General features: G+C 32.2%; 2 protein-coding genes across 3 annotated transcripts; both read left to right on the plus strand.

Moving 5' to 3' along the window:
• Positions 1 to 678: 678 nt before the first annotated feature.
• LOC130641467 (E3 ubiquitin-protein ligase TRIM39-like) lies at positions 679 to 12,069 on the plus strand. Of its 2 annotated transcripts, none has more exons than XM_057448280.1 (5): positions 679 to 1,188; positions 1,886 to 2,805; positions 2,878 to 2,932; positions 5,068 to 5,120; positions 10,443 to 12,069. In XM_057448280.1, exons 1-5 carry the CDS (start codon positions 875 to 877, stop codon positions 10,913 to 10,915), a joined length of 1,815 nt encoding a protein of 604 aa, XP_057304263.1. In that variant the 5' UTR covers positions 679 to 874; the 3' UTR covers positions 10,916 to 12,069. The 2 variants fall into 2 exon arrangements, 1 of the variants encoding a protein (XP_057304263.1); XR_008982463.1 differs by lacking the exon at positions 10,443 to 12,069 and adding an exon at positions 7,465 to 8,988 and having other exon boundaries at positions 687 to 1,188; positions 5,068 to 7,370.
• A 4,907-nt stretch (positions 12,070 to 16,976) lies between these two features.
• On the plus strand, positions 16,977 to 27,565 carry LOC130641490 (tetratricopeptide repeat protein 39C-like). Its single transcript, XM_057448307.1, has 16 exons — positions 16,977 to 17,238; positions 18,293 to 18,341; positions 18,522 to 18,732; positions 19,039 to 19,172; positions 19,591 to 19,820; positions 19,975 to 20,045; positions 20,970 to 21,067; positions 21,661 to 21,754; positions 21,877 to 21,931; positions 22,208 to 22,260; positions 22,676 to 22,782; positions 25,282 to 25,405; positions 25,523 to 25,620; positions 25,711 to 25,815; positions 26,352 to 26,390; positions 26,568 to 27,565. The coding sequence occupies exons 1-16, from the start codon at positions 17,066 to 17,068 to the stop codon at positions 26,700 to 26,702; spliced, it is 1,776 nt and encodes a 591-aa protein (XP_057304290.1). The 5' UTR covers positions 16,977 to 17,065; the 3' UTR covers positions 26,703 to 27,565.
• Positions 27,566 to 27,615: the final 50 nt, after the last annotated feature.

The raw sequence follows: 27,615 nt of genomic DNA on the forward strand, positions 1-27,615 counted from the left end.
AAAATCCATGCCGAACTTCTTAGGAATGATAAGCTATCATACATTGATTACCTTATGTAGTGTATCAAGCTTATGGTCACCGTTCAGCATGGACCACTACAACAAACAAATAATGATGTTTCAAGGCTCACAGGGGGGCATTTCCCAACTTTAGTGCCAGTTGGTGCTGGAGGCAAGGAACACAGGTCAAAGAAGAGGTGTCGCGTTTGTTATGCGCGGAAATTAACAACTAATAAAGGCAGAGCTGTGACCACAATTTATGCTTGCGGTGAATCTTCTTCAGCCCTGGGTTTACACCCAGACAAATGCTTCAAGATTTACCACACAAAACTTGACATTTACTAGTTTTATGTTGATATTGACTTTTTACAAGATAACTGCTTACCGGTTATTATTTCCTTATTTTTTTTGTTTTTAAACCTAAGTTTCTCAGGCTCTGGTGAAGATTTTTGTTGAGAAAGATGATAAGAAATAAAAGTAATTGCTTTCATATTTTTTTTTGAAGAATTTGTCCAGTAGCACAAAATGGTTAGAAGAATATCGATCAGTCTTGAGTTTGGAAGGTGCAAACAAATAATGTGCATGGTGTACTATGCTATCTTCTGTGATACAGATTTAGTTTATATTATTATTGTTAGAAACTAAGAGAACTGTAAAATATATTTGTTTGAGAAGCATGTGTTATTTCTTGTATTCCAAATATTTTCTAATGAGTTTGTTATGTTTTATTTTAAACAAAAGACTTTGCAGTGATTACTTTTCCTGAATTTTTTTTGTAAGCTTATTGCTTGTGTTTCTGTTATGTTCTAACAAACTTGAGCTAGATATCATTGAGTAAAAGGTTGACATTCTCATGTAACATCTACGAAAAGTTATGCCTATATATAATGGAATTTTACTCTTAGGAGAATTGTTAAATTACTACAGTAAAATGGCTGTATCAAAAATAGATCTTGCTGCAGTATTGGAATGCAAGATCTGCTTAGACACTTTTCATAAACCGAAGCATCTTATTTGTGGGCACACCTATTGCCGAGACTGTTTAGATAGCATTCTTGTTTTTGGTGAAGACGGAAGTGCTGTGTTGGCTTGCCCATTAAGATGTGCTAAGAAGACAGTAATAGATCAACATGAAACAACTTCGTCGTTAATAAATGTGTATACATTGACTGACCTTTTAGATCAAATGTAAGTCAAAATTTTCTACATCCTACTGACAAGTTATAATGTCAGTATTTTGAACATAATGGTATTCGGCGAAAAAGTTAATAATATTCTTGTGTTAGCAATTTTCCTAATACTGTTATAAAAGTTCAGTGTACAGACAGTAGCACTATTTTTGTGCAAAATATCATCCGCAAATAATTTTTCTGTTTAAATTATCAAGTTATTATTATGATTGTTAGACTTAGCAAAGACTTTTGGACATTACACCTGTCAGGATGACGACTTATTTTTTTCTTAAACAGTTAAAAACGCTGCTGTTTTTTCTTGTACGTTTGTCATAAATACTGGTTGGAAGACTTCCTATTATTTTTTAACAATATTATTATAATAACAACATTGTAAAAGACTCTGCGTCCTGCCAATTGAATTAATCTCAAAGGAACCCTAAAGAAGAAACATTTTTCTCCCTTTTTTTCCCTAAGGTTTTCATGTCCTGCTAAAAGGACAATTTGTGTAGTGTTGAAGTTTTAACTAACTTCATGTTCAAGAAAGAAAAATACTCTTAACAAAGGTGTCCAGCCCGTTACTTAAGAGCTTCAGTGAAATAATAAATAATGTTTTATTTCTCCAAAAGTACTTAGAAAATTTGGAAATATAAAGAGAAATAAAGTTTAACAAAAATGGCAACAAGATTTTAAGACTACTGTTTTGCTTATAGGTCATCTGGTGAAAATGTTAAATCTTTATGTCAGCAAAGTAAAGAATGCAAAAAAAGTATCTGCCACTCCTGTACAACATGCAGTGTAAAGATATGTGACGGATGTCAAAATCTACATTCTTGTACCAACAAATCTTTTACCAATGTCATTTTTAATGAAAAATTGCAAAAACTCCAACCATTGTGTAAACAACACAACTCAATTGCAAAATTTGTCTGTATTGACTGTGAAAATCTGTTTACCTGTGTGTATTGCACACACAGACAACATAAGAATCACAGAATCAAATCGATAGATGAATTTGGTGTGGAAGCCAAAAAGTGGTTCCAATCGTTCATCACTTCCTTCGATGAAACAAAAATGGTGTTGGAAAAGTTAACAAGGAAATACGGTGACGCTCTAAAAAATTGTAAGAAAGAAAGAGCAGTACTTGCTCTTAAGTTAAAAGAAAGAAAGTTGAAAAGACTAGAAGAGTATCTTAAAATGTTAAATAAAGAAGAAGAAGATCTATTGAAATCATTTGATGAGAAATCTGAAGAATTTAAAGCAAAATTAATTTGTACTGGTTTTGTTGACAATAACATAGTACAAGAATTTACAGATTACGTTCAAATTTTCAATTTAAAATCTCATTTTGAGTTGGTTGCTGAAAAGCTGGAAATTGAACGACAACTCCGCGGTCTATCCTCTTTTCAAAAAACTATCCCAACATTCAATTCACACCTTCATCAAATGAACAAAGCAGATTTTTCGACAAATCCGTTGGGCGAAATGAAAATTTTAATTAATGACGTCACCACTGTTGGTATAGATCCTAGTGAATGTTCTATTTATAAAAACTTGATTGATGAGTGTGAAACCCGACCCGAATATTCACAATTAACAACTGATTTAATGAACTTAGTTGAAAGTTTGAAAGGTAAGATTTTACATTTTGTTAAACTGAACGTTCCATATTAAATGAATCAATTTATTTAAATTTAACTTTTAGAGTACAAGAAACCAACTGCTAATGCAGATCATGTTTTCACAAAAGATTTGAAAAGGTAAGAATTTATACATCAATCTGACACAGTATTTTGTGAATCTTAAAACTGTTTGAGACCATGTTTCTAATTAATTTGCTTAAAAAGCTTTGTAACAGTATTGCCAGACGTTTTTTCCTTAAGGGGTGCAAAAAATTATTTTTCTTATTGCAGAATTATTGTTGTCAAGTTCAAATGAAAACCTTGTGCTAGTAACTGAGTATGTATTGCCATAAATTTAAGTCCCTAATGTTATCTGGTCATTCTTAAAAAAGACAAGTGCACTCACTTTAAGAGAAATAAAAGCTGATTAAAAGGAGATTTTTAAACTGGAATCACCTCCATAGCTTTGTTTAATCTTGTTGCCCTGTTAAAACGCAAGTCAAATTTTTTGAAATTTAAAGTTATCTACCTCGTGTATCTTTTACTTTAAACTCTCTTTACAATAAACTCTCTAGCTACCTTTTCATCCTTTGTGGTATCTGCAATCCTGCACAAAAGTATTGAAACTAAGGAAGTTTTTTTGTCATTTGTCAAATATGGGCAACAGCTTTAATAGTGAATGACAGACTGCACAGTCGCTACAATTACATACATGTAGGCTAGGCAGACAGCGTTGAAAAGTTGATAGTCACATTCTCTAACGTGACCTTACACGTTTACCTCGCCCGAAATAATCCACCTCAGGCCCAAAAAGGAAATATTGAAATATGTTATTCTATTACTTGTAGTGGCGAACTTAAGTCAGCTGTCTGCTGTCAACTTATTTCAATTGTGGCCCACAGTGAAAGGAGCTAGCTTAAACCACCACTGAATGTTAAATTGATTCAAGCTTAGCCAGCTGTAATCCTTAAGTATATTAGTCCACTAAATGTCCAAAATAATAATAGCTCTCTAAGTGGAATAGATATAATCCTTTAGATTTAGGAAGACCTTTCAAAAAACACGTCGACAAATTTCCCAAAAACATGCGCAATGATAGAAATGAGTCAGATAGGGTCTAAATAATGGGTGCATCGTTTGGGTTGTGCAATGCATTTTTCTGTTTCCAAACATTTGGAATGCAAAAAGGCTAAATTTCATGAAATGTTCTTGGTCGCCGTCTTACGATAAGCCACTCCGTCAATAAAAATTTAAGGATACCCTTAAAAAGATTTTTTTAATATAGCCATTTTCTGAGATGCTATTACACTGAATATCAATTTTGACAGGATATCAATTTTAACACTGGTGTGATGAAAAAATTCTTCTGATATTAATGCGATAACAACTTGATTTTTTGAATCAGCATCTTAGAGATTATTGAAATAAATAAATATTGAAATATTATTCTTAGTAGTATACTACCAATTCAAGTATTATCGAAAACCAAATGAATTTTTTTAATATTTGATCCTGGGTAATTAACAATGGTTTTGCAAGACACTGCCTAAATTATCTGTGTTTTCTGTTTTACAAAATGGAGTCATTGTGCATGTTTAAGTAATGTAAATTTGCACTGGTATCGTCTGGAAATATAAGACTGATGGGATATGGGTATTTAATTCCTACAGGCAAGCTTATAACTGTATCTTGCATCTTTTTTTTCTAAAACCAAATTGCAGGATTTCAGTATGTATCCCAAATATTTTGTCACTTTTTACACTCACTTTTTATTCTTTTAAATTTACTGTGAAAATTTATGGGATTGTAAAGTAAAAGTTTAAACCATCCTGACACGCAGTTAGTAACTATATGCTATAAAGGTCTAGTAGTCATGTAAATCTTTACTTATACTTTGAAGGAATAAATATTTGAAATAATTAAGTATGTAAGAGATGCAGACCATTGACCACACCTTCTTGCTCAATAATTCAATCATCTGTGATGAAATGGGTTGTTCAGATTCAGCAGCATACAACAATGGCTGCACATTGCATTTACCAGCAGAAGAACACGACCATCGAGTTTTTTTCATAACTTTAGGTGTTCAAAGTCTCAAATACTTCTTCAGCTCTCCTACGTTCGAGTTATCATATTTATTTTCAAAAATGATTTTAAATGATTAAAATGTACTTATAATGTTGTTTTTGTAAGGTTTTTTTATTTACAATTTATAATGTATTTGTGCACCCTTGCTAAATTTTGGTAAGTAATAGAACACAATTTTTGTTTAGCAATATGAAGTCAAAAATTTACCAGACTGCTGAGATGTGTTATTCTTTCAAAGGTACGGTGTTTGATTTTTTAACATTAGTGAAAATAAACATGAAAGTTGTATTATTGACATTTTACTTCACGTACAATTCGTCTTCGAATCTACAAGACATTATAAGTGTACAGTAAATTCTTTTGTGTATCTACAGATTTCATTATTCCTTAATTATTAGTCAACTAGTTCAAAAAAAATAAAAAAGTAATGTAATTCCTTTCGTCACTAAGTTTAGGATGACTGACTAATCAAAAAATGTACACTGAAGTGTACACTAAAGAAAAAAAAGATGAAAACCTTTTGACATTTAAATATTCAATACAATGAAATGTCAATGTTTAGGCGAATTGGAAGTATACTGAAGTGATTTGGCGACTATACCGTTAATTTGAGTTTGAGATGTTCAAAAGAGGACTAAGTAAGCCCTAAACATGAGGCATAAACCTTGGCGAAGAGCCATTTTTTTGCTTTCTGCTATCAGGCAAAAGGAAGAAAAAGACTCTGGCACAAGTCAGTGTTCTTACAAAGGCTTTCTATAAAATAGTGGTGAGTGACATTGTGGCAGTGCGTAAAAACAAGATGGTGGTGGTATTAATCTATGCTACTACCTTAAATAAGAAGATACACATATATGATACCATTAATACTAATAATACTATACTATAATACCAATACTATTATTTGCCGTCTTTACATTATATGCGGTTGTTACATCATATGTGGTCCGAATACCATTATATATGGTTGATGTATCGTTTTATATTGATATTAACCATATTACGCATTCACATTTGTATATGTCTGCATATTATATGAAGCATGTGTACCATTGCATTTGCATAATTCTTCTTTTTATAATTCTCATTATGGTATGATGATGAGGAGCGCAAATGAGAGTATAATCAGATTTATGTTAGGAAAGCACAAATTTGTCATTATTTTGAAGGTAAACAAAATAAAATCAACAGTCTCTCTTTTAACATATGTAATAATTTATCTGATCTCAATCTATTAAAAAAAGGTTAGATTTATTAAAGTGCTTAAAAATTTTAATTTAAAAATCTAGGCCAAGTGAGCAATGTCAAGCATTTCCACAATGTCCGCATTATGGAACGCAGAGAGGTTTCGAAATATTTGGAATTGAGACGTGCTGACCTTAGTTAAAATCAGCATTGTTTAAGATTTTGGCTCAAATCAAATAACTTAGACTCGATGTCCTAAGTCCGCTGTGAACATTTACATGTTCGGAATGCGTGTTACTTACATAGATACAGTCGACGCTCGTTATCTCGAACTCCCAAGGGACCGAAAGAAAAGTTCGAGATAGCGAGCGTTCGAGATAGCGGAGGTTCGACATAACGAGCGTATTTCATGAAAAGTTCGAGATAACGAGTTTTTCGAAACTTTTTGAAATTTTCAGAAAAGGGCAAGGGTCAGTAGTTCGGTCATAAGTATCTGTGGGCAAACTTTTAAAATTAAAATTCACCTGAATTAAGGGTACTTGAAGGAACTGTTTGGTCAAGAAAGGGAAATGGATAATAAAGAAAACAGCATTTTGCGTACATGTATACTTATTGTTGATTACAATTACATACATTATTTTTGATCGAAAAAGCTCAAAATACTAGTTTGCTTCTTGTTTTTCATTTCACTTTTAAGAAACAAATCTTCAAAGCGAAGCAGGAGGCGTTGCATGTCATTTCCATCATCAGTGAATAGACAAGCATTTTGTAAAGTCTCCACTGCAGTGTTTTTTTCTGATTTTGTTGGCTTGCTCACTGGCTCATCAAACACCTCGATGACATTGGCATTTTCATCATGCTCCTCGTCATTCTCATCTGTACTTGGCCGTACCGACTCAAGGATTTCTTCATCAGTCACGGGATTTTCGATTGTGGTCAAATCTTGGTCAATATCGACAACATCACGGGCCGAGAGATCAGCAGGAATAATGGTATCGTCAATGGCACGCAGTTGTGTGAGATCTTTCTCCAGTTGTTTAAATGGATCATCAATATCATCAGTTGCATTCTGTTGAGCTTTCTTGGAAATCTTTTTTCTTGAAGCAATTTACGATGGTTTCTTTCTTCACTTTGTCCCACGACGAAACAAGTATTTGAAGAGCACGCAGAATTGAAACTTTTGGAAGATCTTTGCCTTTTTCTAGGTTTTGAATCATCATGTTGACCAATTTTTGGCGATAAAGAGACTTAAGACATCTTATGACACCTTGGTCCATCGGTTGTGACACAGAAGTTGTATTTGGAGGTAAGAAAATCAATTTAATGTTGGACAGTCCACCGACATCAGGGTGAGCGGGACAATTATCGATGATCAAGACTATCTTTTGACCTTCTTTTAGAAACATTGCATTGATTTCCCGCACCCACTCTTCAAAAAGAGAGCTGTCCATCCAACTCTTCTTCTGCGCTCTGTACCTGCAGGGTAGGGATGTTACATTTTTGAAGCACCTTGGTTTCTTCGATTTACCAATCACATACATTGGTAGTTTATCTCCGACAGCATTGGCAGCTGCAAGCCCGTTAATTCGGACTTTGTTATTTTTACCCCCAGAGCATTTTTCGGATTTGTAGTGATACGTTTTATTTGGCAAGCATTGGTAGAAGAGACCGAATTCGTCGGCATTGTAAATATCTTCTAGTTTGTAGTTAGTTAATAATGTTGGTAAAGTGGTTTCAAACCAAGATGCTATCATATCAGGTTGAACAGAATTGCTTTCACCAACGACCGTCTTGAACGTCACATTGTGCCTGAAATAGAAAATAAAACAAATACCGACTTGTATAAAAGATTTATTGTTAACCTGTTCGTGCATTTTTTCGAATACGAATGTTCGAATTTCAATTCGAATGTTTTTAAAAATTCTTGTGTGAACACCCTGTGAACATTATCATTATTACTTGTGCATGGCAACAAGGAAAAGCAAACCAGGAGAAAAAGGAGAAGATGGATCTTGCAAAAATGATAATTGATCAAAATTTAATCAATGTTGTAATGATAAAAGAATTTGAATTGGCTTCACATGTTAAGGGGTTCCACGTTTATAAAGCATTGTGGACTCCAAAAAATGGGGAGACTTTACAATGCGAAGGAGAGCCTAATAATCCCGTTGACAAATATGCTGTGTGTGTCAAGAAAGAAAACAAGATAGTTGGACATTTACCACTTGGAAAATCTGGGAAATTTGCTAAAACAATATTTTATTTCCTCAGAGCTGATGAATTAAGCTCGTGCAAAGTAACTGTGACTGGAAAACCAGTTAATTTGGGAGATGGTGAAGGCATGCAAGTGCCATGCAATTTGACATTTATTGGAACGGAAAAGTGCATCGAGATACTCAAGAAACATATTTAGTTTATGTTAGTCTTTTTAAGATTTTAATATCAAAATAAAACCAATTCGAAAAAAAGAGATTTAATATTCTTACCTTTTTTTCCATTTACCAAGCCAACCGTCTGAAGCTTTGAAATCTTCTACTCCAAGCTCCTGTGCATAGCTTTTAGCTTTCTCCTTTAGTATTGTCCCATCGATTGGTATGTTTTTGCTTCGTTGTGAAACAAACCATTTGAACACGACAAGATCTACTTCTGAGAATTTACCATCTCTGATCTTTCTTTTCTTGCTCGAAGATTTTTCGAGAGCAGAAAAAGGTTTTTCCTTATTGGCTAGCCATGTTGATATCGTGTTTTTAGGCACCCCGTACTTTTTAGCGATATCTTTATTTGGAATACCTTTTTCCAATTCTTTTAATGCTTGGCATTTTTCTGCCAAAGTTTTTACAACGAGCTTTCTTTTCGGTGGCATTCTGACAAAGGAAATCACAAAAAAAACATTGCAAAATCTACCTGTTTTACAATGGAATGTCTTCTTTTTATTGCAACATTTTGTGACTTTAAAACAAGCAGTGCAGGGTCTTCTTTTTTCAAAATTCCTCTTCAAGAGTTCGAGATAACGAGCGTAAATCAGTCCAAGGGACTGAGAAAAAAGTTTGAGATGTGAAAGTTCGAGATAACGGAGGTTCGAGATACCGAACGTTTCTTTGCCTACTATTGCTTACAGAACTCAAGGGACCGAAGAAAAAGTTCGAGATAGAGAAAGTTCGAGATAACGGAGGTTCGAGATAATGAGCGTCGACTGTAAACCCTTCTTAAAATTTCGCCCTCCTTTCCAATATATTATTTCCCACAATGTGTAGGTCAGCACAAAAAATCTTTGTCGCATTTTGAACAGTGTTGAAAAAAGTTTGGTTAGTGTCCACAAAGGACTGTCAGTAAAATGTGATAACCAATAACAGAATTAAGTGGGTTTACAATGATAGCTAAACTAAATTTGTTTTCCGTTTTAATTGGTATAAAACCAGTAAAGCTAATAAATGGTTACCCAGTAAAACTTCATTAGATAATTCAAACACTTTCTTACTCAACGAGATTGTGTGGTAGTTTGTCTTGTTTGCTTAAATTAATAACTAATTAAATTGGTAATGGAGTAAACAAAACAGGCTGATGGCAGAACTAATTCATCCCGCCATCCCGATATAAAGATCCCTAGGATTCAGGTTGATAGGACATTGCACTGGGTAGCTGAAAGTAGTACCAATTTTAGCAGCAAGCCCCAACCAAACCAAGAATCTTATATAAACTGTGGTAAATGGTGACTTGGCGCTACACTGTGTTTTGTGTGTGTCCAGGGGAAAGTAAACATCGAGTATCAAAGAAAGATATAACGAATGTGTTCAATAACCTAGAAAATGTACAAATAGTATTCAATATGACCCAGTCAGAGAGACTCAGTAGGCTACAACAAGCAAATAACTTACTGTGATGTCACCCACACTGACTATGGCTCTAAATAACACAAATATATAACATAACTTGTAAATACGAAGTTCTGCGACTGCGTCTGTTTCTCTCCGCGACTGATGTTCGGTATTTCTTCACGTATAGCTACATCACGGTAGTAAAGTTTAACTGTGACATGGCCGAGGGACCACAATACCCTAATGTTTTTTAACCCTCTTGCAAATTTTTTTCGGATCCAGTGTTAGTCAGTCACATGACGGCGCTGACTAACACTGCATCCGCTCCTGCGAGTTCATACGAGTGTTTTGTGACATTGCAAGTGACTATTTAGGAAAGGCTCTATATCACAATCCGCTTTTACTATCTCCAACATTTTTTAAAAAGCTGAATATTACTGCTACACATTTTTACTACCTTTTACACTCGCATAGTTTTGAAATTGTTTATTTTAAAAGTAATTATTTTTTCGTAACATTAATAAGTTTATTTAATATATCGTCACATAATTTTTTTTCTTTAGAAATTGTTGAAATCATTAAAGATGGCGATCACAAGAAATTTCAAGAAATTCTTATTGAACATCCAGATATCGTTGAAATGAGAAGTGATAATGAAACAACACTGTTGATGGAAGCTGCACGTTACAACAATCCATTAATAGTGAAATATTTGATTGATGCTGGTAGTGATGTGTATGCTGTGGATGAAGATCAAGGTAATGCATATCACTACAGTGCAGATTTTGGTCATCATGAAGTTTTAAATGTTTTAATTAATCATGACGTGACAAATATAAACAACGTAACCAAATATAATTCCACACCCTTACATTATGCATCTAGCAATGATCATATTGAATGTGTGAAGTTGTTGTTGTCTGTACCACATATCGATGTGAACATACGAAACAATAGTGGTCAAACAGCTTATGATGTTACTTGTAATGGCAGTATCAAACGTTTATTACAAAAACATCGAATGAATAATAACTAACTAATAAATTACTTTTTTATTTTCTTACGCAATTTTAAGCCGTGTTTACACATTGTTTTATATAAGAATCGAGTTTTAAGAACATTTCCGCTGAGAGTTGTTCAACCATTAAAAGCACCTTAAGAACAAGTCGAAACTTATTAAATTTTTTAAGCTACGTTAAGTTAGAAAAGTTTTTTTAACATATTTTGAAAAAACGTACAGTGTTGATAGAAGCTGCAAGTTATTACCATCAGATATTCTATCTAAAGGAATTGGTTGATGAAGAAATTGTTTGCGGAAAATATTGCAGAATTTTCAAACAGAATCACAAAGTTGCATAAATATATATATATAAATTTAAAATTAAACGCAATTTTTTTTGAAATTGTGAAATTAAAGATTTCTAATAATTGAAGTTAATCAGCTGTTTCTTTACTTACATCCTATTTCTAGTATTTCCATCGTCTAACGTAAATTTATATTGAATTTACAGGACATTTTGGAAGTAAACTGGAAAAGTAAAAAATGCGAAAAAAAAATAGCACATTTCCTTCAGTTAAGAAAATAATCATTTGTCCATATAAGCCAAAAATGCAGACATTGATTCCTTTTTTTTTTCTTCAGCATGCATTTTGTAGTTAATTCACTGATACTTGAGTATTGAATATAATGTGTATGTTAATGGAGTTTCTATCATTTTGATTTTATATGAAGTTTTGTACGTACTAATTAGTCATGTATTAAATTTACACTTTATATGAGCAAATTGAATTTTGAGCTTGATGCTTGTAACATTTTTTATATGGTTTTTCTGTTGATAATAATTTTTGATTGGATTACATGTTCTGTAAAAAAGGATTCGTATATGTAATGGCACGTTTACGAGTGCAATTAGGAAATAATCGAACGAGTTTTTTTTTTTGCTTTTAATTTTCCGAGTCCGTTAGGACGAGGTTAAATTTAAAAAGCAAAAAAATTACGAGTTCGATTATTTCCAATTGCACGAGTAAACATTCGATTAAAAATCACACAATGAACTATTTTTGTAAGAGTAGCACAGGATGTCAATTTCAATGTTTTGATTTATAATTAGTTCGATTTATTGTAAAGATATATTTTTCGACTTATCATAAAACGCGAGAAAATAAATATTTATGGGTATGAATCCAAAAGCAACAGTAATTATTTTAAACGACAAGTAACTATATACAACAGGAAAAATATAGTCTTCTCACAACACAAAATTAAAACTATGAAATATGTTTACTTCATTCCTCCTCTGAGGAAGAATAAATGATCAGTCTTTTTTTATTTTTTTTGGTTCGTGGGAAGTGGTTGTCAATGAAACATTTGTGCAGTTATTAAATAATATATTTTTTAAATTATCGGCGCTCCTTAAAGAATGCAGTTGAGATTCTAGAGTTCAATTAATAATTGCACTCCGCAGAGTGAAATTACAATATAATTTGCGCTGTAGAAGAAGCGCCAAACAAGAAAAAATAGGTCATCGTTTTTTTTACCCTATCATAGGGTTTACAATGTTATTGCTGGTTCAAAATAACATTGTTCGGAAAATAGTTTTTTCACGAATTAAAAAAATTGTCATAAATTTAAATGGAAATGTGTTCATTTTAACTGTTTTGTAACCTTATAAAAATAAGTTTAAAGTCTCAAAATAGAATTAGCCATTGTCTGTTGGGTCTTCAGTGCACATAGCTGTCAACCTATTGTAATTTTTTATGTTTTGGGCGACTTTAGCATGTACCCACGTGACCGAACATAAAAAATAGGGTGCCATCTTACTTAGTTTGTGTCGGCTGTTAAATATGTCAAGTAAATTTTGAAATAAAACGGTAGTTCAGATTTATACAAAAGTAGTGAACACCCGCTCTCTTCACAACCTTTGCAAGTAAGGTATAGATTTAACAGTCCAGCCATCAAAAATTTTAATCGGAGTTATTAAGTAATTCCCTTTCTACGTTCACTAAGTTGAGATCAGTATTTAAAATGATCAATAAAACACTGTTATCTTTTCTATTTTTATTTTCGTAGCTGAGAGTTAGGTGAAAAGCCTTTACAATGCGCTATTTTGTCTTTTTACGCTACACATCAGCAAGTAATGGACGCAACAACTCTTGCAAACGTGTACGTGTTGTTTTTAAGATGGTGTTTTACTTCGTCACGTTTCTTTTATGTAACCGCTTTTTATTTTTATAAAGATACAATTTATAAGAATACAGGATCAGATTTTATGGTAAAATCAACAGGTGTATCATTTAGAACAATAGGAAAACAAGAATAATGATCAACCTAGTTAGAATTTTGATTCTCTTATAAAAACAAGTAGCGCTAAATTTGTTCCATTTGGTGGCATTGAGGATGCGTTCTGTTTTATGCGATTGTATCGTCATCAGCCTCGTTCCCAGCGCTCTTACTGTCCCGTAAGAATATTACAGACGTGGAAAACCACTGGAGATAAGCTTTATCTAGCTAGAAGAGTCAGCAAATAAATGAAAGTTTTCGTACTCAATTAAGCAGCTTCTTGTAGGAATAAAATTTCTTATACGTTTCTATCTTGATGGAAGTGAAAATTGATCTCGTTCCAAATTATTGCATATGTTGCTTTTGCGCAAAGACAAGTCATTAGTTGTCGAACAGCGTCTTCGAGAGGCTTAACATGACATAGATAAAATTATGTTTAAAAACTATGAATGGCGGTTAGATTTGTTGACTGAGAGTATGTTTCCTCCAACGAGAGACCGGAGTTTGATTCCCCTTGGCGGCAATTCAATATGAGCGAATGAATGTTACCATAGCCCCGGGATAACCCAAGCCATGTGAGGGAAATTGGGAAGATGGTACATTGTATGGACCGTTGGATGTTTCAGAAAGTTGTCTAGTAGAGCGTAAACTCTAAATTGGGTCTGCGTAGCTTAGAATGCATTAAATACTCTACGACTCCACATCTAAGCTATGGCCCTCCTGGATATAATAGACAGTATATCCCTCGATATTTGTGAGGCCATGCCAAAATAAAAAGATTTACACATGTCAGATTTTAATTTGTTTATATAAATACTTTTTTTGTCAAAGAAAATTTAATTTTTTAAGGTACTTGCATGCCAGGCTGCTAGGTTGCTACTTTTGCAGACGTAAGCCAAGCAGAGAGCGCTGCTAGTCAAATTGTCTAGCAAGCAAGCAAACCGAAATAATCCACGTCGGGGCCCACGAAGGAGGACCTAAAGCTCGTAAAAAAATGGGTATGCTGACGTCAGCAACAATTACAATAGTTTGAGAATTTAGTCTTAACCAAGTAGCCTAAGATCCTAGGTGTAAAATGTGTAAATCTAATGTGAGAATGGACGATGCAGTAATATATGGTGGCAAACTTCACAGTAAGCTGTCTTGTCTCAACATGCTTTTGACCAAGATTGTAGATTACCAAAACTTACGCAGGATTTTCCGGGTCGAAATGTTACGTGATGGAGGAAGACTTTGACGTTTCACGGTCTAACTATTAAGAAGCTTTGATTAAACAACAACACATATATATGAATTAAAGTAAAGCTAGATTAGATAACAGTCACCTAAAAACTACACAATATGACAGGTTTGAAGTTAGAAAACAAATATTCTACGAAAAATTTAGGTCCTATTTATGAAGAGATGACTGCGTGGATAGCGTGTTTTTCCTTAACCTATAATGGCTACCACACATTTTCCAACCGGGAGAAATGGACATGGAAACTTTCCTTATGGCCCTGGATAATAGGTTGCGGGAAAAGATGCATATCGTCCGCCGGTAAAGCAAATCAAATGTCGTCATTCAAAAGAGCGCCCGGAAGATCAACAACAAAACAAATTGAGGTCTTGAATATCCATTAAAGAACCATTCTTTTTCTTTAGTCTGTCTTCTCCACCAGTAAGTCTGAGCTACACTTTACCTGTACCTACCCAAAAACTGTTTCTTTGTAAGTCCTCTATCCGAAAGAAAAGCGTTATTGTTATGGTTATGGTTTCAAAACGTAAATGCAGCTAAGATAATAATTTTGTAAGTACACGATAGCTAGCTAGCTACAGTCCTAAGGGGAAACAAACAATTATACGTAATTATTTGACATCAATGAGTATACGATGAGGACAGTGTGGCACACTCAATGACTGCTCTCTAGGAGCTTCGCTTAAAAGATTCAATTTGGTTGAAAAGGTTTTATTAAAGTCTGTGTGTCTACTACATATTTTCCACTGGTGGTAGCTGTTATTTATTTGTATGCACATTATATATTCTGTTAGCGAAGCATAAAAAAATCCTAAAAAGTAGAGAAATTTTCCTAAGGCGGACGTCACAAATATCTGGTGTTGAGTCATTTGAACACCAAAAATAGAGTCAGTCGGTCGGCGAATGATAACTCAAAAATTCAAAAAATTGTATCCAACCATCGAGCCATTAACGTGCACCATTACATCGTCGATATTTAATGATAACTTTGGCACCTTGTTTAAAGAGACTTTCCAGTGGGTAATCGCTGTGGGTAGACAATATATCATATAACATATCATAATGTTTTGTCATTTTAGTTTTTTCGATTCAGTATATCAAAAAATTTTAGATTAATCTTGTATTTCTGTTTCATGCTCTCTATGTGAGGAATTCCCGCTGTTGACGTTTATCGAGACAGCAGGGCTATAATCACTCTATTGTTCAATATTTTTGTGAAAGCTTGGTTAAACAACATTAACATATAACCCAAATATTTCTTTAGTCCAATAAAAGTTCAAGTTTGCAATATTTAATTTAACTTATCCATTTTATCATGTTTATTTTTAGTTCTGCCAAATGTACAAGAATTATTTTACAATTATTTTGTACTGCTGACAGTAATACCTCTCCCTTTAAGGTTATGGTGAAGGAAAAAACTCACTTGAGGAGTAGTCTTTGAAAAACCCTTCTAATTTATCAATACTTTTATATTTTTTTTATTACTTTTTTTCAAATACTCGATGAAAGACGTATTTGTGATGAAAGAGAATTTTTTTCTATATAGATGTCATGAATTATTCACAAAAAACCCTAAAAAATTGTTTTCTTTAGAGTAACCTTGACACAATTTAAACAAGGGCTTAATATTGATATTTGATTCAAGTTCTTTTGAGTGCTTTTAAATAAAGTGCAAGCACAGCCATTGATTTTTTTGTACAAGTACCAAAATTGTGCATTTTTACTTTTGTATGCTAATTTATTTCCATGTGCAGTAATGCTATAGTAGGTGGATTCCTGGGTCATAGATTTTAAAAAAATACTGAGTTTGAAGCTCGATTATAAAGATAATTCTGTTTCTACTGTAACTTCTCTGTAGTAAAAGTAAAAATAACAGAATACTGCATATCCTGCATCCTGGTTTATGTAACTTTTTATATGTCAGATAAATATTGATTTTAAATTATACCATAAAATATTTTAACAGCTTTCCTCCAGCATTTAATTGTTTTGCAATTAGTTTGTGCAAACAAAAATAATAAAAGTTAAGATCATGTATACTTATGGACAAATATTTGTCTTTCTATATTTGTATTAATAATTAATATTAATTATTATATGCATTGATAAGAAACAACAATGGAACTTCTTTCTAATATCTAATAATCATTGTTTTTGTCTCAATTCACCTGTTTGGCTTTTTTTTACATTTTCACAATGTGGTTAGATAATTTTTTTTTGTTGCTGTGGTTTTTCAGAAATATTAAAAAGCAGTTTTAGGATAGGCAATGTTTTTATACTGTGTAAAGCCTTGCTTTGACTTTACTTACTTTACTTACTACTTTGTTAGATTTTTATTGAACTTCCTTAATGTATTTTTTGGAATGTGGTAGAAAAAATATACTTTTTTACTGTTTCAAAAATTTTGAATTATATTGCAGCTAATGCGAAAATAATTCTAGATGCAGTATATGAATTTTTTTAATATATAACATATAAATGCTAGTTTTCTAAATGAATTTTTGTTTGTTGTTTCAACTCAACTAACTAAACTGCTGGTTAGAAACAATATTTATAGTGTCTCAACAACAGTTAAGCTGTAAGTGTTACTATATGTGTAAATTATAATTTTAAAGATAGTACAAATTAACAATGGCACTATGAATACATTGTAACTTTGGAATATATATATGGAATCTTCGAGTAATGGTGCAACCAGTCGGCACTATGACAGTGAAAACAATGATGGTGGTGCGATTCCGTTGCCACCTGGAATGGATGCTAGTTGGTTTGCAAGAGAAGGTATAAATGTGCTATTAAATGGTGGTGTTGGCCATGCTGAGCAGTTGTTTAAGAAGTTCAGGTAATGGTTTAGAAATTAATTATTTTTTACAAAAGTAATTATTTAGTGTTCAGTGAAAGTTTTTGGCCATGCACTTTACCCTTAACAAACACAAACATGTAACAAGTAATTTGCTGCACTGACTCAGGTTGTGAGAATGACTCCATACCTCAAGACCTGTTATATAAGATTAAATTGTTCAAATCATGTGGTTTTTCATACTAAAAAGTTTTTTGGATCAGTTATTAGTAATACTCAGTAATAACTTGTAGTGCGTTTTGGAGAAACTTAAACCTTTGTTTAAAGCAGGTTGTGTTTATGTTGTGTTTTCTATGGTTTATTTAAAAAAAAGAAGAAAAAACAATACGTATGGATAAAACCGATAAGGCAAAGCCATGTCCACTCTTTAACGTATAAACATTAAATATATTTTAAGTTTAAAAAATCTATCAAAGCTTTTTCTAAAGGCAATGCCATATCCATTCTTTAATCTATAAACATTAAACATATATTTAGTTCAAAGCATCTGTTCAAGCTTTTTTAAAATATTTTATCCAGGTAGTGTGTAAGAAGTGAGGTCATTATAAGCCTGCCTGTTTTGTTATCTCTGTGGTATAATGTCTTGCTATAATTTTAAAGCTATAACAAATTTTTTTCAGCATATTTTCCACCTCTATCTTCTTGTAGATAATCTAGCAAAGAATCATTGTGTCTCTCTAATTATGTCATGCTAACTTTCTAAAGGTCATGGCTTTAAATCTCAAATTTTAATACCAGATTCTGCCATCTGGATCTACAGATATTAAGAGTAAAAAAATAATTGACCAAGATAACTTTGTGTTGTAGAATCAAAGTCCAATGAAAAAAAATATTTAAAATGTACTTAACTTTGATGCCAAACAACTTAAAAAAATGATTAAATCAAAGAGGAAATCAATAACATGTCAATGACATATCTGTATTCAAGAACAAATTCGAAAATTTGGTGAGATGCTCCTTCCAATTAAATTATTAATAATACAATAGAAGGAGATGATCAGATTTTTTCAGACTAAATCTGTGTTTAACATTTTAGGCAATGCAGCCCACAACTATCAGCTGGTGCCAGTCTTGTTGATTTTATTGTAAGAGTTTTGTTGATTTTTTGTCTATTAAGATCCATGTACCATAATGTGGTAATTTCAAAGCAAGAGTGGAATTTAATAGAATAATGTTAACCATTGTGTTTACTCATAACTTCTATTAGTAAAATATGTTTGGTTGTTTATTATATTTGTATATTTCGTGTTTTTTACTCTTTTTAGACTGCTGCAATGACATTTGAAGATGAAAAAATGGAGCATGCATTAAACAGTTTAAAGGGAACAATAAAAATGTGCCAAGTCGATACACTATTTGAAGGAATCATACACAAGCGACCGTCAGAGAAGTGGTCAACTGTAGAACGCATCGAAAGAATGATCATATGGGCAGATTGTGAATTGTTCTTGGCTTTTCTTATGTTTTTGAAACAGAGTAAGTTTGGAGTAACAGCTCAGTGTTGCGGGTCTGATTAGGAATCGTGTGATCAAATATTCCCTATATATTTCATGCTAAATAAATAAAGGTAAAGGAAAGGACACATATAACACTTTTTGCTAGTAATATAATGTTTATAATGGTACACTTCTATTGTGCTTCTTTCCATTATTTAACAGAATTTAGTCATTTAATGATGACTGGATGTTAAGATCTGATTTAATATGCTTACAAACAGCTGGTTGAATAAATAGCTGAAACTGTAATTTTATTTACGTGTGGTTCTTACAAATTTAATTTCAGGTGTTATTGATTTTGTAAAAGCGGGTTATCACATGAGACGTGCTTGGAAAATGTATGATAAATGTCAAAAAGAAATTCTTGGGTTCGAGACGGGAAGTGTTAATTCAAAGGATAATACTCAAAAAAAAAGAAAGGTATATATAATTCAGAGACAGTCATACTTCCACCTGAATTAAAACTGATGTCAGCAAAAAGACAAAAGGGAAAGGGTTGAGACTCACAAGTTTTTTTTAAATCAAATCAGTTTGATTGAGTCAATTTCTATAGAATTGAGTACCCCTTTTGGTCTCTGCACATTTTAACATTATCAAAACAACTGTATGAACTACTTATATCCGTCTTGTATATGATGGCACAGAATTGTAAATCAATGACTACAGTTGTATGATATTGCATTTGCAGTGGATACTAGTACCATAAATTCAGCAAAAATATATTTATACATTGTTAAAAAATTTGAATATTCCTTTTGTTTTTGCAATCATCATTTTGTTATTTAAAATGATTTAAAATTAATTTATTCCGTGACATAAGACTTCCTTTTGTTGTTAGAAATCAAATCGAACGCCCACACCACCAAGTAATCTTTCATCAGAAGATACCAACACTTTAAATGCTTCTCTCAGTTTTGGATACGGTTTAATTCAAGTGGCTGTATCTATTGTACCAACAACTCTTTTAAAAGTCTGTGAAATATTTGGTTTTACTGCTGATCGAGATATTGGATTAAATGCATTACATGTGTCTAGTAGCAGTAAAGATATGAAAGCTCCAATAGCCAGGTATATACTTGCATATAAATTTTGTATAGATAACACTCCAAATTTCCCTTTGCCTCTGTTAATACACTTGTATTTCTTTTTCTAAGTTTAATATTTTGATCTATGTAATTACTAAATCGTGTGTTAAAATTCGAAATGTTTAATTTAAATCCAGGTTAACTTTACTATGGTATCACACTGTTGTGCGACCCTTTTGTGCATTAGATGGTAACAATATCGAAAAAGGTTTGTATTTTTTTTACTTTATTAAAGGGGCTATGGAATGATTTAATAAGCTCAATCCCTGCAATTTTCGAAGAATGGCATGTAATAAACGAGCCTCTCAAAGTCAAGCAAGGTGCGAGAAATTATACACACTTTAGAACCACATAGAAGACTAGATAGCCAGTTTCAAATATTAAATTTTTTGTTATGAATTTGCTACTTTTCTTATTTTTCAAATAAAGACAAAGTTTCTTTTAGCATTTGTTTTAGTAGTGGTAAAGTAAGCTACGGTCTGTAAATTATATTAAATGTCAGCAAATCGAAAGTTTTTGCACGCGAACAGACACAACACGAGGAGCTGTATTTGTTAAAAAGTGCTATGTTACCAGCTTTAAGAAGGTAATTAATACCTCTAAAAAGATTTTAAAATTATTCTTGTTGCTTGGACTGGCTTTATATACAATAAACTATGCTAGCTAGTTAGTTCAAAAGGTTTAAAATTTATTTTATTAGAAAGTTTAAATTAAAAGCAAGGTGAGTACAAAACCAATCATAGATATCAAATGTATGTAGGGAATCTTTTTGTCATTTTTAGATATATGAATGTTCAATAAGATATTTAAGATGATTTAGGTTGTTGTTTTTATCCTCAATGATCATAAACTTTTTCACCGCCATTAGTGTAAGCTAGTAACACCAACAGCTGTTTTGTAACTCCTTAAAGTTTTAGTAGGTGTTATTTATGTTTTATCTAGAGTTTTCACTGTTTTATTATCCATACTCATTTTTTGTTTGTTTTTAACCTAAGCAACCTCTTTGCAACTCATGGGATGTATTATTTTCAGTTTTGAGTTTGCTGGAAAAACTCAAGGTCTCAGTAAAACATGAATGTTTAGGCTTGTTGGTTTTTTTATTTATAAATAACACATTTTTTGTTATTTTTAGGTCTTCACGAAGCCTCCCTTATATTGTTGGATTCTGAAAAAGAATTTCCTACTTCAGCTATATTTTTATATTTTAAAGCTTTAATATGTCGTCTTAGGGTGAGTTTACATTCTCTTTTTTTATTACTTGTTATTATATCTGTTTAGCTATAGTTTTTATATTTTAAAGCTTTAATATGTCGTCTTAGAGCAACATGTATGTGGCTATGCGAAAAATTAGTATTTTAACGCAGCATTTTGAATATATAGGGAAATGATACCAAAATTTGTATAGATGAATTGTATTATGACTAACATAGTATCGTGATCAAATGTAATACATTTTTTAGGCGTTATTGTCTGGCTGTAACAGCTTATAAAAACGTATAAGGGGCTTAATTTTTAAAACAGGGCCTGATTTCGCAAAAATTCTGCAGAATTAATTTCTAGCCGCAAGTAATGTTGCTTTGAGGTATTTAAAGTTGCCGTCAAGCAAATGACCGGAATTTGAATTTTCCGGCCATTACAAATTTATAACTCTAACTCCCTTTCCTTCGTGTTAGGTATAGTGAAATATCTAAAAAGGGTAATATAAACTCTTTTTAAACTTCTGTGCAATCTGTTGTTTACATTTGTTTAGCTCCCCTTTTTTGTATGCACTTCTAGTTTGTGTAAAGGATTTGTTTTTTACTCTCTTTTTTTATTTATCAAAGGGTAATCTTGATGAAGCACTTGAAATTCTTACAAAAACAATGGAGACATCTAAGGAACAGAGAGAAATTGCTTTGCTCTGTTCTTACGACCGAGGTAAGTGAGGAGAGCATGTAGGTATGATTTGTTGAATCTTGCTTTCATGCAATTGTTCACTGTGGAAGAGAAAGTAAGCAGAGCGAGACACACATCCATCTAATAAGCTGGCTTTTTTATAGGTTGGTGTCACCTGATGAAGTTGGAATGGCAACATGCTTATCCATGTTTTTCACAGTAAGCACAAAAAGTGATGTATTTTCTTAGTGGTAGATATAATGTGAGGCCTGTTTGAAACAAATGAGAGTTCTTGTAGTTTTTTGTTTAATTTATATTTGAAGATTTTTATACATATTATAAACAGCTTTTGTTAGTGTGTAAATAAATTTCTAAGTTTAGTTAGAGTGTTTTTTGATACCATTAAACTTTTTGATGCTATTAAACATTTTGTTGTCATTAAATTGTTTGATCAAACAACTCAACTTCTTAATGTTCTTTCATTGCTTTCTCTAGGTTAAAAAGTCAATCCCGTTGGTCTGAAGCATATTACACTTATTTACTAGCAGGTGCATTTTAACAGTAACATTCCACTGGAATTGAGAGGGTTCTTATAATCTTCTTGATCTTGTTCAAATTTAAAAATCGATTTTGATGAAAATTAACCTATAATTCAGGAAAATTAGTGCGCTACTATGAATAGTTGTGTGATTGATTTTCCTGCATTCAATTCGCGAAGACTGTGTAGGAAAAACATAATGTTTTACTACATTTTACTTTTAATCTCTTTATGTCGTCTTTTGGTTTGAACCTCCTCCCCCCCCCCCTTCTCTTTGTGCGTATATACTATGTGGATGATCCCGAATGGTATCAACTCAATTTACGCATAACATATTTCCCTTGTTATCATGTCTTCACTTTCTATCCTACCTATTTTTTTAATTTTAGTACGTTTTTGACTGTTCTGTTTTGTTTCTTTCATAGTGACACTTGGTGCTTTGGGAAGATCAGATGAAGCATATATATTTTTAAAATCTGTTCCAAAATTAGTAGTTCGAAAAACACAATTAGAAATATTTCTAGCTCGAAAGGTAAGTGCGTTCTCTAGTAAACAAAAGTTAACATAATAGCAAAACTATAATAATTTTTAAAAGATGGTTGAAAAAAGGTTCAATTTTTGAACATAGTACCTACGTACAATGATAATCTTTTAACATATTAAGCACATGCACGAACTTGTCGAATTTTGCAAATATCGTTGAAAAAAGGTTCAATTTTTGAACATAGTACCTACGTACAATGATCATCTTTTAACATATTAAGCACATGCACAAAGTTGTCGAATTTTACAAATATCGTTGAAAAAAGGTTCAATTTTTGAACATAGTACCTACGTACAATGATCATCTTTTAACATATTAAGCACATCCACAAACTTGTCGAATTTTACAAATATCGTTGGAAAAAGGTTAATTTTTGAACATAGTACCTACGTACAATGATCATCTTTTAACATATTAAGCACATGCACAAAGTTGTCGAATTTTACAAATATCGTTGGAAAAAGGTTCAATTTTTGAACATAGTACCTACGTACAATGATCATCTTTTTACATATTAAGCACATGCACGAACTTGTCGAATTTTACAAATATCGGTGAAAAAAGGTTTAATTTTTGAACATAGTACCTACGTACAATGATCATCTTTTAACATATTAAGCACATGCACAAAGTTGTCGAATTTTACAAATATCGTTGGAAAAAGGTTCAATTTTTGAACATAGTACCTACGTACAATGATCATCTTTTAACATATTAAGCACATCCACAAACTTGTCGAATTTTACAAATATCGTTGGAAAAAGGTTCAATTTTTGAACATAGTACCTACGTACAATGATCATCTTTTAACATATTAAGCACATGCACAAACTTATCGAATTTTACAAATATCGTTGGAAAAAGGTTCAATTTTTGAACATAGTACCTACGTACAATGATCATCTTTTAACATATTAAGCACATCCACAAACTTGTCGAATTTTACAAATATCGTTGGAAAAAGGTTCAATTTTTGAACATAGTACCTACGTACAATGATCATCTTTTAACATATTAAGCGCATGCACAAACTTATCGAATTTTACAAATATCGTTGGAAAAAGGTTCAATTTTTGAACATAGTACCTACGTACAATGATCATCTTTTTACATATTAAGCACATGCACGAACTTATCGAATTTTACAAATATCGGTGAAAAAAGGTTCAATTTTTGAACATAGTACCTACGTACAATGATCATCTTTTAACATATTAAGCACATGCACAAAGTTGTCGAATTTTACAAATATCGTTGGAAAAAGGTTCAATTTTTGAACATAGTACCTACGTACAATGATCATCTTTTTACATATTAAGCACATGCACAAACTTGTCGAATTTTACAAATATCGTTGGAAAAAGGTTCAATTTTTGAACATAGTACCTACGTACAATGATCATCTTTTTACATATTAAGCACATGCACAAACTTGTCGAATTTTACAAATATCGTTGGAAAAAGGTTCAATTTTTGAACATAGTACCTACGTACAATGATCATCTTTTTACATATTAAGCACATGCACAAACTTGTCGAATTTTACAAATATCGTTGAAAAAAGGTTCAATTTTTGAACATAGTACCTACGTACAATGATCATCTTTTTACATATTAAGCACATGCACGAACTTATCGAATTTTACAAATATCGGTGAAAAAAGGTTCAATTTTTGAACATAGTACCTACGTACAATGATCATCTTTTAACATATTAAGCACATGCACAAAGTTGTCGAATTTTACAAATATCGTTGGAAAAAGGTTCAATTTTTGAACATAGTACCTACGTACAATGATCATCTTTTTACATATTAAGCACATGCACAAAGTTGTCGAATTTTACAAATATCGTTGGAAAAAGGTTCAATTTTTGAACATAGTACCTACGTACAATGATCATCTTTTAACATATTAAGCACATGCACAAACTTGTCGAATTTTACAAATATCGTTGGAAAAAGGTTCAATTTTTGAACATAGTACCTACGTACAATGATCATCTTTTAACATATTAAGCACATGCACAAACTTGTCGAATTTTACAAACATCGTTGGAAAAAGGTTCAATTTTTGAACATAGTACCTACGTACAATGATCATCTTTTAACATATTAAGCACATGCACGAACTTGTCGATATTTACAAATAGCTTTCACTTATCATTACGTGCTTTCCATCAACATAAATAAAATAACATTACAACGAACTAGTAGAACATATTTTGTCCTTTTTAACTTCCAAAAAAATGTCATTAAAAAATAGCCATTGGTAACTATAAAGACTAACATAAATGTTAGATATTCAGTTTTTGGCTTGATGTTCATAGTCGTAAATGGTATATAGTCATAAGCGATTGAAGTTGTCAATCCTCCTTAGCACCGATTTTACAAAATTTACAAGTTGCCATCTGATTCGAAGCAGTCAAAACTAATGAAAAATAAAATTTTTATTTGTCTTTGTTTTAAGTCTGCCATTTCTTTTTAGTCTCATTTATTCAAAAAGTCTGCACCTTCCGAAGTAGAATATATAATTTTGGGGTTAGAATTACTTTATCTTTGGAATGCGCTACCACAATGTTCTGAAGAAGGACTTCGCAAGATGATACTTGGTAAGTTTTTCTGCGGTTTGCAATTAGAATATTTTCACGTTATATTTATTTTCGTTATATAAATTGTTTTAAATTTTGCACTTACAAAGTATATAATATCTGTTTTTCTGAATTTAGAGTTGAACAAGTGTGAATCACCGGGTATGCAAGCGTTGAAATCCTTAATTATGGGTTCCATTTTTTCTTTACTTGGCGACATGCAAAATTCGTTAATGGTACGGTTTCTAAAAATTAGTCGTGGTCTCAAGCATGCTGCTAAGACTAACGTGTGTAATGTTTCACTATTTTTCACTTTTTTCCTGTAGCATCTACATACGGCTTCATGTAAAACTGACACCAAAGCTACCGATCCTCATGTGATTCCGTACGCGCTTTATGAATTAGCGGTTATACAAATTCAAAAAGAGGAGGTAAGGTTTTTCGTGAAAGCTAACTCATCCGTTTTTATCAAACCTTTTCATTGAAAATGTCGAGCAAAAAGAAATTTATCATAGCAGTTTACGTGATTGTTTTGAGAAAAATTGAGAATGGAGTTATTCCCTGAGGTTAGTGCAGTTGTAGCCTAATGTTATGTTAGGTCAAGGGGAGTGTGTATCCTTAGGTGGGAATTGTTTGGAGGCTAGTATCCCTATGTAAGTGTGTGCGAGGTAAAGTTTGTGCGGGGTAAAATATGTGCGGAGTTGTTATTTTAAAACATCTTTCAATTAATGCAGTGTTTACTTCGGTGGTCATCAGTACACTGTTCTACAGAATTTGTAAATGGCATCCATGATCCATCCATCGTGTGCTGGGCTTATTCTTCTGTTCAGTACGGGTTTTAACAAGTTCCCTATTTTGAATTTGAGCGATGGTAAAATTTTCTATATGAAAATGAACTTTGCGTCTTCAAAGTGGCTGCATTCTTTGTCGTCTTTTCTATGTAGTATTTCTCTCATTTTACGTTTAGAATTTTGAAAAAGGAAGAGAAATTCTTCACAAGGTTAAGGTAAGAGTTTTTCATGTCTGAATGATTATTGTACGAATTAAAAAAAGTAGGGCTTTGGACTCTAACGTTTGTGTGGTCTGCTACACCATTCTAAAAGTTATTGGCGATTTATAGGCGTAAGGAAGTTAGGTTGATTTGTTTAGCTTTTTTCATGCTATCTATTTTATTCTATTTTAGGATACCTATTCCGGTTACGATTTCGAGAATCGGTTGAACTTTCGATTGCATGCAGCATTAAATAATTTGGATGATCGAGATGATTTATCACGTGCTCAGAGTAAACTTGCTGCTCCAGCTTTGGACGGTTTATAGAAAGTAGATAATTTATTACAGTTTTCAGGGTTTTTTTTCAACGGAAAAAAGTTGTTCGATACATCTCGATATGGCTACATCAAGTCATATTTTAAAACAACTCCAGTCTCCAGTTTTTTGTGACAAACGAAATTAGCAAACATCCTTCAATTCTCTATATCTGCAAAGAAAGCATCTCTATATACAACGGCATGTTTCCTCTATTTCTGCAGAGTTTGGTACATGGTCAATGATTTTTGTGCTTTGACTAGTGTAAATATTATACCAGGCTGACGTCTTTTTAAATGATCTTGTACACAGTCTCGTTGTCGTTTAGACACGAAACTCGTTTAGCAAACAAACAGTCGAATCTTGCATTATATAGCTGTTAAAATAATATTATAGAAAAATGACTATTAAAAAATCCTTTCTAAAAAACATATTTTATTTCAAATTATAACATAAATCTGCAAATACAATATATAAAATGTGGGATCACGTAAACTAAAAACAAAGAGAAACTAAAGTTGGGTGGAATAAAGTTGTTATATATTTCAAGTTTGGTGAAAACATATTTTGCGTTTTTCAACAAACATGACCAAACTCGCTTACAAAAAAGACTACTTCCATTTATGCTTTAATCTCCAAACATGGTTTGTAAAAACTTTTTTTTTAAATTAAAATTGAAAGATGGATTGAAAAGTTTTTTTTTAATTTATCAAGTTAAGGAGATAGAAGCATACATTGTTTTTATTGGGGTCGAAGGAAACAGCTTTGAGCACATGGGGTTGATAAAGTATGTACAAATATTTAAATATTTTTGAATAAAGAGAATTGGAAAATTTAATTTATGTTAGTATGGAAATATATACATATCAAGAAAACGTGTTTGGTACTTTTTTACGACAAGCTCATCTCTGTTAAGATAACACTT

Source organism: Hydractinia symbiolongicarpus, chromosome 1 (genome assembly GCF_029227915.1).
Source record: "Hydractinia symbiolongicarpus strain clone_291-10 chromosome 1, HSymV2.1, whole genome shotgun sequence".
NCBI lineage: Eukaryota > Metazoa > Cnidaria > Hydrozoa > Anthoathecata > Hydractiniidae > Hydractinia > Hydractinia symbiolongicarpus.